Source organism: Myotis nattereri (genome assembly GCF_964212035.1).
Source record: "Myotis nattereri genome assembly, chromosome: 1".
Taxonomy (NCBI): domain Eukaryota; kingdom Metazoa; phylum Chordata; class Mammalia; order Chiroptera; family Vespertilionidae; genus Myotis; species Myotis nattereri.
Genome location: NC_138075.1, coordinates 219,253,576 through 219,273,858, shown reverse-complemented (window position 1 = coordinate 219,273,858; position 20,283 = coordinate 219,253,576). Strand labels below are relative to the sequence as shown.

Sequence of the window (20,283 nt, the reverse complement as noted above, 5' to 3'; positions counted from 1 at the left end):
CTTTTGGGAATAGTGTATGATGATCATGGTGCAATTTAGTCCCTAGTGGTTATGATGAGTGGGTTATGTTTCTTAATTTTTTTGAATATGACATTTTGAAGACAGTGTGTTATCACTTATCTTAGAATGTAGAACTGCAGTATGCTTAGATTTTTCCAATTGTAACCTCCTTCATGTACCTTCGAAAAATGAAGCTAGGGTTGAGTTTCCTTACCCAGCAAATTAAGAATTAGAACTTTCTTTTTGCTCTTATTCCAGGGATTTTCACCCTACACTGTACCACTTGCATCTCTGGATGACAGCCCTGTGCCTACAGAAGTGTCTGAAGCTCATTCAATTGTGGACCCCACTCATGGTGGTGCAGTATCTGTATTCCATGTAGAACCTCATTCATGAGTTTTACTGTATCTGTGTAACCTCTGCAGTAATGTTTTTAACTCAATTTAGCTAAATAAATGTACAGTATGATAAAATAAAAATTTCATCCTCATAAAATTATTTTTTCTATAAATTGAAATACATGCAAAATACCTTCTAAACAAAATGTGGGTATGTTTTCAAAAGTTAGATTTATATTATTTCCTTGCTGAAAACTGAGCTCAGAGCTGCTCTCTTGTTAAATATGGAAAGTCCTAGGTTTTTGAGTGTTCACAAAGATATATTTGCAATAACTCACAATGTCCACTGAGGCTATCAAAAGACTGAAATCAAACATGAAAAGGGACTTCCTTGTTATGTGATCAAACTCAATGCCAAGTGTGAGTGCCATGCAAAATCAGCTTCCTTCTACCAATGTTAGCATCATACACTAAGAAGACTTCCAGTCTAGACTCTAGCAGAAAGAGAACGGGGTTCTTAGCCAGAGAACAGGGTTCTAACTCAAGCATGGCTCCTAAATCACTAGAAAAATTTGGTCCAACATCTACACTGAAACAACTATGCCAAAATCATAGCACTCAATGAACTTGGCCTTCTCTGCAAACTGGTGGGAGTAGATTGAAGAACCACTGCCTCTCATTTCTGACCTCTGGAAGTCACTGTCTTCACCAGCTCTTTTCATTACCAACATTTGTGACGCTTTTGTCTTTTAGTTCTCAGAGTTAGGTGACTTTTGAGCCCTAATAAGAACCTCCCTTTTAACACAGATAAAACAGCATATGAAATGAATTTTGTATCATCTTCCTCACTCAATTACCTGACAATAAACTTAAGAGTGACATTTCCAAAGTTAAACCATGACCTGGATAAGTCTTCCTCAAATCTTGTCTAGAAACGACTCCTCCCTTGGAAATCTTGGTGAGGATACTCACCGGCCTGATTTTGGTAAAGCCTGATTATTTTTAGATGGACAGAAGATCTAATTTCCTCTTCTCATTTTAGCAGAGATAGCTCCTGCTTCTTTTAATTAGTCCAAATTCAAATGTAACTATGTCTAAAATACTCTGTCAACAGAAATGTATTTATTCAAGGAACATCATACTCAGTCACAAATGAATAAATCAGCCCTGGGGTTGAGGTCTACTCTATGCTATGTAAGTCTTTGTTTCTTAAAAAAGATTTATGAGATTTTTTATCCCACTGTTGTCTTCCTATATATGGAGTGTTTTGTGTTTTACCCTTATTTATCATCACTTGCATTTGGAAAGATGGAAATCAATAAAGTTGGAAAATATATGTTATGAGGCAAACTTGTATAACTCTGGATATCACACATGAAATACTGAGTATTTTCTTAAATATACCAGCTAAGATGATATAATTTATGTAGCAATTTCACTTTATAACAACAACAAAGAGTTTTCTTATTTTTAAGAAAGAAGCAGCTTTCTTGTGAAATATATGATTGAGATTGTTTAAGGAACACATAAAACTGAATTAAATGTCTTTTCACCCATTAATCTTCCAAAATATGTATTGGAAGAAAAGTGACTCAAATATTTTTGCAAAGATAATGGATATCTGTAGAAGTACTTTAAAACTAAGGTTGACGATATAGGTTATAAAAATAGCTCATAGAATAAAACAGAGATGTAAAGTTAAAGATTTTTGCTTTTAGCCAATAAATGCACATGAAAAAGGCCTAAACTGTAAAAGGTATCCAGCCTGATTTGCTTTGAAGAACTCTATTTTAACTCAAGGGATATATAATTAGAATACTCATATTCTAGCACTTTGGGATATTTTTAAAGCTGTTTGAAAACTGCTATATTATCACAGAAGGTGCCTCACAGGCACTGCAAATGGAAAGGCTGCTCAACCTGTTCAGGGTGCTCTTGAATCTACCTTTTTACTGTCCTTGTCTCTCCGCGTCCAGGCCATTAGTGCCTCTCGACTTTAGCATTGCAGTCAGTCCACTGGAGCCATCTGCTGCCATCTGGGCTTCTGAAGACATTGCTATAGTGATGGCAGCTTGTCCCCGCTCTACGGCCTGCAGGATAGCCTGTTTCACTGCAATGTACTCACACCCCTCCACTTCCCCCCAATCCACACCCAATCAGTTCTCCCAAACACTGGGCTTCGCTGGCATTATGGTCCAACTCACACTATGGCCTCCTGTGGGAGCACACTGACCACCAGCCAGCAGCTCATGCACTGAGTGTCTGCCCCCTGGTGGTTAGTGTGCACCATAGTGACTGGTTGTTCTGCTGTTTGGTCAATTTGCATATTAGCCTTTTATTATATAGACTATTCCAGCCGTGGGCAAACTACGGCCCACGGGCCGGATCCGGCCATTTGAAATGAATAAAACAAACAAACAAAAAAAAAGACCGTACCCTTTTATGTAATGATGTTTACTTTGAATTTATATTAGTTCACACAAACACTCCATCCATGCTTTTGTTCCGGCCCTCCGGTCCAGTTTAAGAACCCATTGTGGCCCTTGAGTCAAAAAGTTTGCCCACCCCTGGGCTATTCCTTTTGTTTCTCTGCTCTACCTGGGAGGTCCAATCACCAGCTCAGCACCTCCAAACCCATAGTTGCTAAAACCCAGCTCAAATGCTTCCACCATTAAGAATGTGGCTCTTGAAACCAACATAAAGTGGACTCTCTCTGAATTCTACTAATACACTCTCCATACATCTCACCTGGCACATAACACATTCAAGTCTGTAGTCAGGCTTTTAACATATGTTAAACTCGGTTATTAAATGTTAAGCTTCTTTATGAAGCAGCTGGTGTTTTATGTATCTTGAACATACACTCTGCGTGAGCCAGAAAAATTGTCACAATAAACACTCGATGAATTTATGAACTTATAAAACATCTTTTACTAGACAAGTGCATTGTCTTACAATGAGACCTTAAATCTTTACATTATTTGCATGATTAGCAGAAATCTTTATATGGGTGACACTGTCATCATCCCCTTTATGAGGTCACTGAGCCTAAGAGAGGTAAAGTAACTGTCCAAACGGCTAATTATAGGTGAAGCCATCTACCAAACACGGGTATATCATTTTACAGGGGTCACGACATGGAGTATAAGGTCTCACAAGTAAAATGAAAAAAATGCTTAATTTTAAATAAAAATTTTAGTATCATCCTAAATGGAACAAAAACAAAAGAAAAAATACCATTCTCCTAAATTCTTAGAGGCTTGAAGGGGCTTAAATTCACATGGTCAACCACTATTTTTCTTGTCCAAAACTCTGAGAGTATATTATTGTGTATTCTTCAAAGTTATACATATATTAAAAATTTTTGAAATTCGTATTTCATAATAAAATACTTCTCCAGCCCTGACCAGTTTGGCTCAGTGGATAGAGCGTCGGCCTGCAGACTTAAAGGTCCCAGGTTCGATTCCAGGCAAGGGCATGTACCTTGGTTGCGGGCACATCCCCAGTAGGAGGCATGCAGGAGGCAGCTGATTGATGTTTCTCTCTCATCGATGTTTCTGACTCTCTATCCCTCTCCCCTCCTCTCTGAAAAAATCAATAATAAAAAAAGGGTCTGTTGTGTATATCAAGACACCTTTACAAAAAAAAAAAAATACTTCTCCAGCGTGATCTGATTTTATTGGTAATAACTGGTCTTAAAACATATATTAATAAATTATATATCAATTTGGCTTTGCTAAATATATTATTTTAATATCTATGTATACTTCCCATCTCCTTATATTTCATAAATAATTTTAAAAAATCAAGAGGGTCATTCTAATTTTTAATTTTCATTGTTGTGTTTCTGAATACAGTTATTAATCTTGCCTTTTAATGGAGAAAAATATTTATTTAATTACTGATTTTTTAAATGCAAGAACTTTAGACTCACAAATTTTTAGCAAAAATATACATGATATACAATATAGAAATTATCTGGCATTTTTAGGTCAGAGAGGATTTTTGATAAGAGTATTAAATTAAAACCCTTTAAGTAAACAGGCTTGAAATTTTATCAGTTTTGAAGGTCTTTGAGTCAGATATTCTATTTTTATTTGAAATGTTTAAATTGGTATAAATTGAGTATATGTTGACCTTTTCTGAGGACTCCAAAACAACTGTGTGGTGTTAGTTCCTAGACCTGGCACTGATTTACTGGTGTCTAAAGCAGGCCTTAAGATTACTTGAATGACTACTGATCCCAACTACTATCCTTAAAAATGCTGGTTTAAAAATTACCTGGTGGCAGCTTAAATTGAGATCACTTAAATTTTCTGATGAGGAAACAGGTATCATAGGGAGAATGTAAATTTCCCAATGTCATCTGTTAAGATGAAATGGGGTCAAGATTTCAGTTCAGGTCTTCTTGGCTGCCAAGATCAGGTACTGCTATCACCCCAAGCCACCAGCATAGGCACTTGTCACAATGTAAGCTTGTAAGAACATTGTGCTTCTATGGTGCTGTAATGAACTAGTAACAGATCTAGCTCTCAGGACCTTCATAAAACCACTTGAGTAACTCAGGCCCCAATATTCTCTTCAGAAAATAAAGAGTTCAGACCAAATGAGTTTTATGGTCCATTGAGATTTTATATATCTGTGACCCAATAATATATTCCAACTCAACTATTTACCTAAGTACCATGATATACATACTTTTGTCTTTGTTACTGCCACTGTGTTGTGAACTTGAGCTTATTTGAGTTTGAACAAGCTTCTTAACCTTCAGAGATCCCAGACTTTGCTTTTACTGGGAGATAGGCTAGGAGGGCATCGCTGGAAGGCACATTTGCATGTATTTGGGTACATGCCTAGAAGTTGACTCTATAGTTTCCCCCAGGGAACTTTGTAGGCAGAGCATAAAACTCATCTTTAAAGTTCTAAAAGCCTTTTATAGAACTGGCTTCATAGCTCTTTGAAGCCTTTTGACTTTTGATTGGCTCAGGGGATTATAAGATGGTTGGGAAATTCTTTTATGTATACCCCATAATAACACAGGCTCTAGGTATCTAAATGATGTATTATAAAAGAGGAACATGACTGATTTGATAGGCGTTAAGACCCTTATCCTAACCTGGTCATCCTGCAAGATGGAAATCTTCCCATTGTAAAGGCAGTGATCCTGAGCTAGGGGAACTTAGAATTTAGTCAAAGTTATAAGCTAACTGAAGAAGGAAAAATGCAGATGGAAAACAGATCAACTGAAACTCAAATAGTATGTATTTTTGATAATTCTTCTAAAACTGCGGTATATCCAAGGTGCTATATTTTTGTTACACCTGAATCTGTTAAATAATACAGGATTGATGAGTAATTAAATGCAGAACAATAAGGAATTGACAACTCATACAATGAGTGTTCAAAAAAAGAAAAAAAAAGAAAAGAAATGCACATCAGAGGGTGAAGACAGGTTCAAGGGGGAAGAAATGGGATCTGAACAGATTTGCCATAGTTAAAGAATGGAAGAATGTATACATTTCTATTCTGTTATTTTTAAAACATTAATATACAATCATTATACACATATATGTTAATGATAGAAAATGTGAAAATACAAATACATAGACATGTATACATAAATCAACTGTAGCATGTATGACTTTTGAAACAAATGAGCCAGTATACAGAAGCTACCCCTATTTAAAAAATTCTCTGTGTACAATTCGAGAGAACTCAGACTTCCAGGGCTCTGGATTATCCACAACAGTTTCTATTACGGGAAGAAGAACTGGGCAGAGATAAGAAAGCTGCAGAACCACAGCAGAGATTAGAATGAGTAGCTGCCGTGGCCAAGATCAGAAGTGATAGAGGCAAACAACCACAGTCCAAGCACACTGGGAAGACATATAGAGAAGCAGAGGCTGGAGATGCTGTAGGCTTGTCCGCTAAAAAGCACCAGTGTGCAGCTAAGTCATAATTCCAAGTGTGCAGTAGGCACGGTCTAGGCACTGGATTACAATAATGGAGAAAATAAGCATGATCCTTATAAGGAGTTTACACTCCAGTGTTATAGGCACTTGTAAAATAATCTAAATCATTTCAGAAAGTGGTACTTTCTACTGAGAGGGTGACCATCTGTCTGTTTGTCTGGGATAGTCTTGATTGATGCCTGTATTCCTGCTGTGATTATTAAGATTGCCTCTTTAACTTTCATAGAGCCCCAATTTTGGTTATCCCATCTGTAAGAGATATGTTCCAAAGGTGATATAAAGTAAAGTCATTATGGGAGGGGCTATTTTGGATTGGATGGTCAGGAACTGGCTAAGATGATATTTGAGTTGAGAACTGAAGCCATCACACAGCTCGTCAGAGCAAGTCTGAGTTTGAGGAGGGAGAACTGCAGAGTCAAACAGAAGACACAGTTGGATTCTGAGAAAGACCCAGTCTGAAAACATGATTCAGAAAGGAATGCATTAAATTATATAAAGGAAGAAACCGATTCCTTTTTATGATATCCTCCTGCAAATCTATAGGTTTTGTGCGGCTACTATACAGGAAACACTGCATTAGGGTAGAGCTGGAGAATTAAATGTTCTTTATGTCCTTTGTAAGATCCAGATCTATTTGAGATCGGACTCTAACACCTGAATCTGTGAAATAACACAGGGTTGATGAGTAATTACATGCAGGACAATAAGGGATAGACAACTCGTACTATGAGTGCTCAAAAAAAAGAAAAGAGGGAAGCAATGAGCATCAGATGGTGCAGACAGGTCCAAGGGGGAAATGGGATCTGAGCATGGAGCATTCACTACCTGATCACTCACCAAGCCACAAAAGTGTTCCTCTGGACAAGGAATAGAACCTTCTGGAGGGCTTTGCTGATAGTTTCTGCAGCAATCTGGTAGTCTGAGCAATTGAGCTTTTCAGCAAAACTTCCCCCTCCTAAAATTAATCTCACAGATCCTCTCTTCCAGCTGCTTCCTCACCTTTCCCTTGTGGCTCCCCCTTTTCCAGCTTCTCTCCCTCTAATTTTGTCAAAGGAGCATATTTTAAAGGTGTATTGTCTCACCTAGGTTACCCACGGTCCTTGCCTCTCTTTGACAAAAAAAACACACAAGAGACAGGTCTGCTCTGCATTTGGAAAGCTTAGCACATGTTGGTGAGTTAACTGTTCCACATTTATTTGCTCTGCTGACAGAGTAATGTGGGGGCAGGTGGGGAGAGTGAAAGGATAGCTTCACAAAACCATGGGCTCAGCCCTTAAAAGCACTTAATAAGTCTTAGCTGAATGAATAAAAGGCAATGATAGTTATTGAAAACAATAAAATGACAAAAGAGTTTAAAATTGAAGTCTTTTATATAGGTTATTTTCTATTTATTCCCAGTACCAGGCAGCATAATGATTAGATTCCAATTACTTTTGGAGAAGATTTCATTTGAATAATAACAAAAACAGAGCATCCTATAAATACCAGCTCAGTAATAATGACAGAAGTTAGCATTTGTTGAATGTCTGCCAGCACTAGAAATACGAGTAGGAATATCCCCATTGCACAGATGAGTTGCCCCAGCTCAGAGCAGATGGATGATTTTCCCCGTTGGAGGGTTGGGGAGGGAGTTGGCTTTCCGACCGGAGGCTCCTCAGCCTCCATTTGTGTGGGCTGCTGCCCTTGGAAATATAACTAGGGGTTGAGCAGAGATAGCAGCTCTCCCTGAGCACATTCTCAAATTCCCTTTTTGTTTTTAAAGTAATCTTCTTATGTTATGGTCATTAAGATGGTGATGAAAAGACATTAGAGGAAGCAAAACAGAGCCAGATGTGAGACACATAAGAAAGCTGTCAAATGATGGAATGCTTTTCATGAGTTGGCTCCTCCAACCCAGACTTGGCTAAGTTCTCATCGTCCCACGCTGCCACCATTCAGTTTTTCTCTCTGACTCACCCTCCCTGAAACAATGACTGACTGGCTCTCCTCAGCCATTATTGAACGTTGATCTGGCGCAGAGTCCTACGCATTTAACGGAGTAAAGTGAACTTTCATTTCAAATATGGAACATCTTGAGACAATCTGAATCGACTGCAGTAGCATGAGGAGAAATGGACAGTGTCAAGCATGGAGCCACACTTTGCAGTACTTGATAAGACCAAATCTGTTTGTCATATACTGCACAAAATATATCAATGCTGATTTCTATTATGGCCAGTTGGACTTTGCTTTCTTCTATAATGAAGAGAAGCTTTTCAGATTATAGCTCCTCCCCTCCCAACCCACAAATGTATCCCAGCGCTGGCAAAAGGGGCTTGAAGAGGAAATATACTTTACCAAAGAAAAGCCATCATCATACCCAGCAAGCACAAGTCATGACCATATCATACTCAGTTGGAATACCATCTTCCTATAGGACAAATGTCCCATCTTCATGTATTATTTAATTAGGCTAATTACAGTGAAATCCACTCAGAAAACAGAGTCAATTTGTTTGAAGGTTTAGGTTTATTATATTCATAAAGTTTAAGGAATGTGCAGACCAGAACCTGACACATCACCCAGGGATATGATTAGCTCCCTCATGCCACTTTCCATATCTTTTGAAGGAAGCCTATGTCACAAATGTTAGTAATGTTAAATGAAGAAATCCTGGTCAGTGGTAATTGCTATGGATGAATCTAAAATCATAAATATGGCCATGAGAATATTACTACTTATATAAATTCTACAGGTCTGGTGCACGAAATTTGTGCACAGGTGCAGTCCCTAGGCCTGGCTGGCAATAGAAGTGTGAGCATCTGGCATGTAAGGGCAGGTCCCAGATTACCTCTGGGCCTGGGCAGCACCTGGAGCCCCGAGCTCCCGTGCGCCCCCCTCTGCCTAAGTCATTGGGATCTGCCTGGCTCCCTCAGTGCCTGGGAGCTGGGAGGTGGCCCCACTTCCTGCTGCTGCCGCTGGTCGTCTGTGGGTGATTGGTAGGGCAATTGGGCCCCTATTCACACCTTCCTTGGCCTGGCGCCGCCCACTCACCTGCTCCACCATCCCGCCCATGGTCTCGCTCTTGTCAGGGCCCATCAGAGCCAGCTGCACTGCCGCCTTCTGCCAGCTCCATGTTGCAAATGTCCTTCATGTTCCACACTGCCCCCTGGTGGTCAGCACACATCATAGCGAGTGATTGAACTCCAGTGGAACTCCCAGTCGAGGGGACAATTTTCTTTTATTATATAGGATAATCCTATATAATAAAAGGGTAATATGCAAATTGACCCTAACAGCAGAAAGATTGGGAATGACTGGTCACTATGACACACACTAACCACCAGGGGGCAGATGGTCAATGCAAGAGCTGCTCCCTGGGGGTCAGTGCACTCCCACAGGGGGAGCTCTGCTCAGCCACAAGCCAGGCTGACGGCTTCCAGCACAGCGGTGGCGGCAGAAGCCTCTCCCGCCTCCTCAGCAGCGCTAAAGATGTCCGACTGCAGCTTAGGCCTGCTCCCCGCTGGCAAGTGGAGATCCCCCAAGGGCTCCTGGGCTGCCAGAGGGATGTCTGACTGCCAGCTTAGGCCCAATCCCTCAGGGAGCGGGCCTAAGCCAGCAGGTTGACATCCCTGGAGGGGTCCCAGACTGCAAGAGGGCACAGGCCAGGCTGAGGGATCCCCCAAGTGCACAAATTTTTGTGCACCAGGCCTCTAGTATAATTAATATAATATAATATAATATAATATAATATAGCCATGAGAATATTACTGCCATAACTATTACTACTAATATTTAGAGTAGTTTTCCCACTGGTTAGAAAGAATGGAGTCAGCCAATAGGCAAACTAGCAAAATCTCTGAGGGTAGGAGGAAGGTAAGACAGCATTTTTTTTTTTTCCTGAGCTCCCTTCCAATCAGGTATCCATGCTTTGGGCATGTCCCTGGATTAAATCAGCACCCTGCATAGAGTTTTCCTCTCCAGGATTCACAAAGGGTTCCACCCCCTGCTCCTCCAGGGGTCTGCTCTTACTAGCTTCAGAGTACACATGCCTCCTGTTAATTTCCTTAAGCCCTGACCACATGCATGGCCCCTTAATTACGTTATTTTCCTGAGTGTGAGCTCTCTTTCCTGTCAGGAATATAACTAATACATATCACAGTCAATCTATAATAGCCTCACTCTTTGCCCTGTATTGTGAAACTTGAATATTTCTTCTTCAAATATGTAAATGAAGCACTGAAGTATAATTGCTGACATTTTCAGAAAGAAAGCTCAAATTATTTTAACCCATAGGGGCAAAGCAGCTCCTTCTCTTAATATTAGCCCTTCCCTTCAGACTACATGTAATATATTGAGTAATTTGGTCAATCAGCTTACAAATGAGTTTTAAGAGTTAAATATGTCAAAGACTGTGAGATCAGGTGACTTACTACTTGGAAGTTCACACAATGATAAAAACAACAACAACAACAAAACAAACAAAAAACAACCTAGGCTTCTCTCTGGAAGAGGTATTTAAGCCCTACAAATTTATCTAATATACCACTTATGGGGCAAAGAATATAAAATATGAGGCTACTAACATGCAAATTTCCTTCTGAAGTGTAGGCAACTCATAATTAGCATGGATAGGTGTTTTGTCCATTAAACTCAGGAACCCTTAAACCTAATTTCACAGCAATTGGCAGACCTTGAGATTATTAGGCAAAATGTTGAGTCCCTCAAAATATACCTTTACTCTTAATAGAAACGTTAAACTCGTTAATAAAAGACAAAATAATTCCTATGATAAAGTTTAAAATGTAAACTCTGCTGGGGGAAAAGCATGCAACGACATATATTCTTTGGTAATTAAGTATACAGGACATCAACCTTCTTTGCTTTCTTCTTACCTGAGGGCAGGTTTCAGTAGAAGAAGCACAAGACTGAGTATACTAATAAATGGTGGCATTTTATGTGCATTTCAATAATGCGAATTTTACATAGTGCCATAAGAAATCTAATTTCACTTTATCAGCAATATATGAATAATTTTTAAAAATTGATCAGGACTAGCATGATTTCAGAGCTGATATGCCAAGGGAATATTAACTGCTTATTCAACTATTGCATGTCAGGGCCATATGAACTAGGAAACAGAAACACCTGTCATCTTTTGCCTGGGTTAAACTTGAGTTTTGTGAATTTTTAATTATGTGAGGCCTTCACAAACACCCTTTTCCTGAGATGCATCTGTCCTGTGTTCAAATGTGGCATAGAGGGGAGACAGAAGAGGAGGTTAGAGGGGCCTGCCAACATGATCCTGTGACTGGTAACCTGGAAGGGAAAGAAGGGAACAGAAAGGAAGCTACATGTGACTAGAGACAGGCCTTCTTAGTTACCTGATTTTGCTGAGGGTTACTATTTTCTCTTCACACTTAAAAATTCAAACCAGCCCTGGCCTGTGTAGCTCAGCGGTGAGTGTGCATGCACCAGGAGGTCTCTGGTTCCATTCCAGGTCCGGGAAATATGCTTGGGATGGTGTGGTTCAGTTGGTTAAATGTCAACCATGCACTGAAAGGTTGCCAGTCCAATTCCTTGTCAGGGCACATGCCTGGGTTGCAGGCTCTATCCATGATAGGGGGCGTGCAGGAGGCAGCTGACCCATGTTTTGCTCTCACATCAATGATTCTCTGTCTTCCTCTCTCTCTCTAAAATTCAATTTAAAATCTTTTAATCAACAAATATATATATATATATATATATATATATATATATATATAAAATTTAAAAATGCAACATGAAGATATCTAATTATTTGTACCATTCCTTTTGTGACTATCTTGATCCACAGAACAAACCACTCAATGCAAATGTGTGAAACAAATGCTCTCATGCTCTCTTTTAATCTGAAGTTCTCTACTAAATGAAATGATGAACGCTTACCACATGCTTTTAATAGTATAATTACTTTAAATGTGAAATAGTTTAGCCCACTAGTTAAGCAGCAACTTAATATTTTGATTAAATTGCTTTTGTTCACTGAGACAGGGAGTTAAACTTCACCACACCTGAAGATAGCAGTCTTGAAGCCGGAAACAGAGCTCCAGGCTGTATCCACCTCAGAAGTGCGTTTTGGGAACACTTGCCAACAGGAAAATGTGTTCAGTTGTTGATTTTTCAAGAAAATTATACATAGAGAACTGATAAATGTCCAAACAACCTCCAAGTAAGTACCACAAAACATTCCATTACTAAATTTCACACATAAAGAAGGAAGTCCAAATTTGATTTCTGTAATATTATTCATCCTCATGGGTCAGCTTTTAAATGATAAAACATTCTGTGGGTTCTGAAGGTACACAAACTGCCCATCAACAGAATAAGTTTCATATTACTAGCATCATACTACACTCCTCATAGATTATCTCCACTTATTTAAATGTACAAGAACATACTGGTTACCAGGAACCCCATCTAGAACTGAGTATAATATGGCACACGGAACTGCAGGTCTCATATTGAGATAACTGATTCCTGTACTGCACCTCACTACACTGAACATGATAGCCATCTCTCTATATAAAAGCCTAAGTGACTGGCACACCAGCCCACCGGCCCACCGGCCAGTAACTATGACGTGTACTGACCACCAGGGGGCAGACCCTCAACTCAGGAGCTGCCGAGCTGCGATGACTTGGCAGCTGTGGTTCTCGGGTGGTGCACCCAGAACCAGAGAGGAGGGAACCCGATTCTGGGGTGTGTTACCCAACAACCACCCTCTCGCAATCTGGGAACCCTCAGGGGATGTCGGAGAGCTGGTTTCAGCCCAATCCCTGCAGGCCAGGCCGAGGGACCTCACCGGTGCACGAATCCATGCACCAGGCTTCTAGTTAACTTATATTTGCAAATGGACTTCTGAATTGCATTATTTATAACAAAGGGTCTTAACAATGCTCATATTTTCATGATAAATACAGCAAATATATGTGTTTGTAAAACCCACTCTTTGAAAAGTGATTTGCCATGGTACTCGTATGTAAAATGTTTCTGGTAAAATAAAAGTATCTTATTTTATCTGGACAAATCTTTACCATTGAATTATCACTCTCTAGCATAAAAATTATTTGGGGGGGGGAATCACCAATTAAATTACTGATTGATATGTGATCCTAGTTATTGCCAAAAGTTATATGACGAGCTCTCAGAAAACTGTTTTCCCCTAACTTGTGATAACCCTAATAAGACATATCAAAGCCGATTTTGTGTCAATAAACATTTTTTTGCACTTCAAATCTTCTATGTTCATGTAAAGGCATGGGCATTTTGGTATGAAATGAAAGGCAACTGTCAACAATACAGATTATGCATTTCAGAATCAACCTGTTTTCCAATGTAAAACAAAATCACTATTTCCTCAGATCACATCTTGAATTGGAAAAGTGAGGATAAAGGGCTTCTTCATAAAATGAAAAATAAAATTATTCAAGGCATATTCGTATTGCTTTAAATTTATGATCATTACAAGACATTTGTTCAGGATACAGTTAGCAACTGCCTGCATATCCAACCTTAAAGCAAATTTTTACAACTAATTCAACTCTGCTTCCTACTTCTTCATTAATTACTAGCTAAGGGACTTGAAAGTGCCCTAATGAATTTTACATTAGATTTTGCAATATGAACAGTGCATATTATCACTGCTTCTAGTAAATACATAAATTGGCTTTTGTAAGTTGCATTTTGAGAAGTTGTAAAGATTCTGGCTGGATTTTTACAACATTTGGCATTAGAGACTGAGCTGAAAAGCATTTTCACAAAACACAAGTTGCTGTAATCACATTTCCCAGGTCAAAAATTAATCTTACTACTTTATTATAATCTGCCTGTTTTACTTCTCAGAGTTCTTATATTTTTCCTACTGCAGCTCAAAAAGAAGAGAAGGAATCCCATTTTTATTGACTTTTAAATATGCATTCTATAAGCCTTACAATATTGCTTTCTATAAACTTCATATTCTATATAACCATCCAGTCACTTGACAACCACTTTACTTTGGATTCGATACTTATGGTCTACGACTTCACAACCATTTACTCTCTTCATAAAATTATTTTAAGTGGGGAGTTAAAAAAAAACTGTACACAGACTGAGCAAGAGAGGCACAGCCCTGCACCTAAATCTAATCAGACACAGGTAGAACCTTAACTTGCCTGATCAAAGAGCAAAACGCAGACAGCCATGGAAACCTCATGGACAGCTTTCTTTATAAAATATTTCTCTAATTTTATGGTGAGATAAAAGGTCACATATGGAGTATCATCCAGTGAAACATGATGTCACGAATGGCACACCGCCCTGAACTGAATACTCAAAGCAAATAGCACATGGGTGTTATTGATCACATTGATACTACAGAGCAGAGTCACACGGACGGAAGTTTATACAATAGAAATGTAAAGACATTTACAATTCAAAAAATACACCTGAGCTCCAAGTTGACAAAAGTCAGATAAAGACTCTCAATGATTACTCCAAAAGCATCAAAAAGCACCTCAATTTGCACTGCTTAAAGATTCACATCTGATAACAACCCTTTTATAGCTATTAATACTTAATAATGCTCTCAGGAATCATTTGATTTTCACAGTCACTGTCTCAAAATTGTTTTTCCTGCTCAGGTTGTCAGTATAATCAGATATGCAATTCTGTTATTAACCAGAGAGTATATTTCCTAGAGAAAATGTTGCTCTCATTTGCCTTGCCTGACAGTGTATAGGTTTTGTTACAAACTCTTCTTCCTCATGACTTAAAGAAAACAGATATAAGTTGAAAACATACAATAGTTCTTCATGGGGAGAATCAAATCAAAATGCAATATATTAGCCAAGCTTTGCCTGTCAGAAGTTTGGTGGTCTCTGAAATATATCTATTTCTGTAACAGATTCCAAGTAGTTTTGGCCCCACCTGTCACTATGTTAATGAGGCATTGCCTACAAATTTCATGGGCACCAAAACTGGTGCCCATCAGTGTAGGCTCATGATTTGGGGACATCTTAAAAATATTTCCTTGCTATAAAAACTTAGATTTAGATAAGAGTTTCTGTTTCAACCATGCAAATTTTTAAACACTGAAATCCCCTGCAATGAAACAAATATCAAACCTCTCTCATGGACAATTTACTCTTCAGCTGCTTTCACATTTTGCAGACCCAAGAGAAACGTCCTCCACTCTCTCACTGCCCTGCTGTATGACCAAATCCTAGAAATAACCTATGGATTAGAGTGATCAAAGAATTTGAGAATTTCTAAGTACCTGCAGAATTGCTAAATACCTGCAGAATCTCTAAACACAGCTATGTGTTTTCCCAGTAAACTGCAGCAAGCAGGAGAGAGGGGAAAAACCCCTCACACAATCAATCATTTTTAAAAAAATTTCCTTCCACACTGAAGACACTGCCTGCTTAGACTGAGGCACATTCAACGGCAAGGCAACCCTGTCAGAAACATGAAAAATACATCCACAGAATCCAGATCGACCCTCAGTGAAAGCTGCACTGCACACATCGCTAGCAACGTGCATCTCAGCAAACACCCACAAACTGTATGTTATTGACAACGTTCAGAATAAACACAACACAGAAACACAGCGAGCCTTTCCTATTCCATTTCAACTTCGTTATCACGCTCTCCCGGTCTCGATTGAAGAAAAATAAAAAAGTCATTACCTGTATGAAGAGAACCTGTTAATAGTCTGAGGAGGTACTGGGCAAATTTCAATATTTCACGTTTACACCGTTTTCTACAGCCACTCATCTTAAGCAACAAGGTATTCCTCTGAGGAGAGCCAGAAGTCTTTGCCAATAAAAAAGAGACAGCCTCTGAGGGGAAACTTCTGTCTCAGTTTGTGTCACAGGCTGCCTCACAACTCCTGTGGAATTAGCTGTTAGTGCCTCAATCGGAAATTCCTGTAAAAAGCTAGAGGAGCCGAGACAGGCAGAAGAGGAACGGGGTGGTGAGGAAAGGCTGCTTCTCAGAATGGTCCCCAAGTTCTTCTGTGGCACAGACAGGCTGCCCTTCACACTTGTAGGGACCTAGGGAGGCTCAGCTCAGCATCCCCCCTCCTGGAGCGATCACAACCTCACCGACCACTCCGAGGGAGGCGGGGCATGGATGCCAGCTCATCAATGAATCAGCATGGAAGCCAGGGAGGGGACAGATGACAGGTCACTGGGGCTGCAACCCTTCGGATACTCATCAAAGGAGCCTGCTAATGCAATCCAGCCCGCTGCGGGGTGAGTCTGAGGGTCCCAGGCTGTGCAAAAATGTTTCCAAAAATAAAAGGCAAGTAGGGAAGCATGCTGCTCAAGGTCAGACACCAGACAGTTCCCTGCCACAGTGTTAATCAGATTCAGAAAGCCTAATTGGTGGGACGGCTCCCTGGAGGCGCTGACCCGAACTCTAAAAAGCAGAGTAGAAGGTTTACCTCCCCATCGAGGAGAAGCTGTTCAGTCACAGAGAAATACCCTCCACTTCAGGGGCACAGAGGTGGAAAATCAGCTGCTTTCTGCACTGTCCAGGCTCAGGTATTTGGAAATCAGAAAACAAAGTCGTTATATGCTTTAAAATACAGTAGCCTGGAAACCAGCACTTTTAAGCCCCTATGCTTCGCCTCCAGGTGACTGAGCTCCGAAACTAATTTGCTGCGTTAGCCTCAGAGGAGAGCCTTCCTCAGTTACTTCATATTTCTAAAAGGCAAATTGCAACTTGCTAGCTCCCTGCCAATGGACTTTCTTTGGTTTTTTGAAATATATTTTTTATTGATGTCAGAGAGGCAGGGAGAGGAAGAGAGAGATAGAAACGTCAATGATGAGAATCATTGATCGGCTGCCTCCTGCACGCCCCCTATTGGGGACTGAGCCCCTAACCCGGGCATATGCCCTTGACCGGAATCAAACCCTGGACCCCTCAGTCTGCAGGCCGTCTCTCTATCCACTGAGCAAAACTGGCTAGGGCCCAATGAACTTTTTAAAAACATATGTTTTTATTAATTTTACAGAGAGAAGAAGGGAGAAAAAAACATGGAACGGCTGCCTCCTGCACGCCCCCTATTGGGGATCGAGCCTGGAACCCAGGCGTGTTCCCTGACCAGGAATCAAACCAGCCACCTCCTGGTGCATGGGGCAACGCCCAACCAAGTAAGCAACACTGGCCAGGGCCTAATGGACTGATTTTATTAGTGGGCACCATTGGGAGAGTCTCCAATTTTCACCAAGTACTTTTCTATTAAAAGGCAATGTTACTGCGGTAGGCAGTCGCTTTGAAAGCCAGAGGGCTATAGGCTTGCCTTAGGTAAAGGCGAAGGGGTTTTGTCTGGGTTTTGTTTTTTCTTTTCATTCTTAAATCCTTGGGCAGGCTACAGGATTTCTCTTCATTCTAATTTATACTCCAGGGATTTGGTCTGTTTATTTTGTTTTTTGCTTGTTTTGTATAAATGTAAATATTAAAGAGATTTAGTACATATGGATATATATCCTCCAGCTTTTAAATATCTAGACAGGCTCTTTTTTTTTTTTCTTAACAGTTGTGACAATTCTAGTTGGAACTAATATTTCCCAACAATACCATGCATGAAATGGTGTTCTTTTACAATAAAGAAAGAAGCGCTCTTAAAATCCTAGAATTAAACAGATTTAACAGTAACTCCTTGTCTTCTATAACCCTTCCTATTCCCACCAGACTCTGTGGAATAATTATTTAAATGAAATCATGAAGCATGCTCTCCAGAAATTTTCAGGACTTTCGTTGAAAGTGTCTGAGCTACAAATAGACCCATACACACAGGTTAGCAACATACTTCTTGAAATTCTTGCTCTCATGCATTTGCCATAAGGGATGGCGTCCCTAGTTTAAAATAGGCAGAAGACATACACAACTGCGATTGTATGGTTTGGCTAATTATTTTAAAGCCTCGTTTTTTTATCTATAAAATGGGGATCAAAATATTTAATTTGTTTGTTGGAGAGTGAAATAAGATAAGATACTAAGCAGAGCACTTCCATGCATTGATGCAGAAATTATGTATTGAGCCTTTGTTATGTTTCATGTATGGTTCTAGGTGCCAGAGATAGAACAGTCAGGAAGAAATGGAAGCCCTGCATTCAAGGAGCTTGCACATCAGTATAATAAACAACAATTAAACAAGGAGTAAATAAGAAAATATCACTTATGAGTAAGTGCTGCAGAGACTACTGAAACCAGACTGGTAAAATAGGAAGTCAGTAGGTTGAGTGGTCAGGAAATACATTTCTTAATTACGCTGGGATACAAATCACACAAGAAGGAGCCAACCATCAGCCATGAGGTGTTTGGGGGAAAGAGCGTGTCAACAGAGGTAGAAGCTTGTGCAAAGACTGCAAGCAGAGAATGGGCCAAGCATCCTAAAGGAACAAAAAGAAGGATGCAGCTGCTGTGGCATACCTCCTGAGCCAGGAGGCACTTACAGATGATTGCATAGAGGAAGACAGGGGCTCTAGTCAGAGCATACTAGTAGGGCCTTATAGCCAGGGAAAGGAATTGGGATTTCAGTCTTTGTGATATCTCTCCAAGGACTAGGGACATTCTGTGATCTGTCTGCTATGAAAAGGGTGAATCGTAGGGAGCAGGTGTGGAAGAATGAACACCTCTGAGGGCATAACAGTGGTTCAGGTGAGAAATGCTGGTGGCCTGGCCTGGAGTGGAAATGAGAGGAGGTTGGTTTCTGGATATATATTGCTTTCTGGATATATTTTGAAACAATAAATAGGGTTGGGAATAAGGGAAAGAGAAGAATTGAAGATGACTTAGTTTGGAGCTTGAAACATTAGATGGATATATTTAATGAGTTGATGAAATAGACACACTGCAGGTACACTACAGGAGTTAAGAAAATGAAAAATTCTGCATAAAGATATCTTCAGTGTACTCATAATTTAAGATGTATTTTTACGGACATTTGACAACTTATGTAAAATGGACCCATTATTCAAAAAATTTTTAAATTAAAATAATCTACCGATGAAATAATTTGAACAGCCTTATAATTGTTAAGTAAATTTAATTTACATTTTAAAAATTCCTCAAAAAAAGAGAACTTCAGGTCACGTGGTTTTCCTACCAAATATGAAGAAGAATTAACACCAATTCTTGACTATCTCTTCCAGAAAGTAGAACTTGTTTTATGTACTTAGTATTATCCTGATACCAAAACCAGACAAAAACATAACAGAAAACTATACACAAAAGATCTCTTACTAATATAGATTTAAAAATCCTTAACAAAACATTATCAAAGAGAATTCAGGAATATATAAAAAGTAGTACATATAATAGCCAGGTGGGTTTCATTTGAGAGATATAAGACTAACTCATTATTGAAGAAAATGAAGCAATTCACCATGTTTACAGACTAAAGAAAAAATAACATAATCATACCAACTGATTTTTTTTAAAGCATATGACAGAATTTGACACCCATTCATGATTTTGTAAATCTCAGAGAAATAAAAATAGAGGGCAGCTTCCTCAACTTGATAAAGAGCAAATACAAAAACCTACAGGTAACATCCTACTTAATATTGAGCAGAGGGACTGAATGCTTTCACCCTAAGATCAGAAACAAGGCAGGAATAAATGTCTGCTTCAACCAGTGTTATTCAACATAGTGTTGGTAGTACTACTCAGTGCAGTAAGGTTACAAAAGGCAATTAAAGCAAGCAATAAAATTATCTTATTTATAGAGGACATAATTAACTATGTAAAATTTCTCAAGGAAATCTACAAAAACAAAACAAAACAAACAAACAAAAACAAACAAACAGAATTAACTAGTGAGTTTGGCCAGGTCACAGAAAACTAGCTAAACATTCAGTTGTTTTACTGAGGAATTAACTGTTGTGATAGCAAGGAACATGTAGACACTAAAATTTAAAATCCATTTCTTACAATTTCATTAAATTCATTCCTTACATGTC

General features: G+C 39.3%; 1 protein-coding gene across 4 annotated transcripts in view; it reads right to left on the bottom strand.

The window, feature by feature from the left end:
- The window catches only part of KCNIP4 (potassium voltage-gated channel interacting protein 4), a 954,817-nt gene that overhangs the window by 737,714 nt on the left and 196,820 nt on the right, over nt 1-20,283 (bottom strand). The window contains exon 1 of one of the 4 annotated variants that reach the window (XM_081083175.1): nt 16,000-16,210. The exons of the other annotated variants lie outside the window; for them this stretch is intronic. Within the exon in view, the coding sequence (XP_080939301.1) occupies nt 16,000-16,087 (88 nt within the window). The 5' untranslated portion in view covers nt 16,088-16,210. Of the gene's footprint in view, nt 1-15,999; nt 16,211-20,283 lie in introns of those variants that run through there. 4 annotated transcript variants of the gene reach the window in all.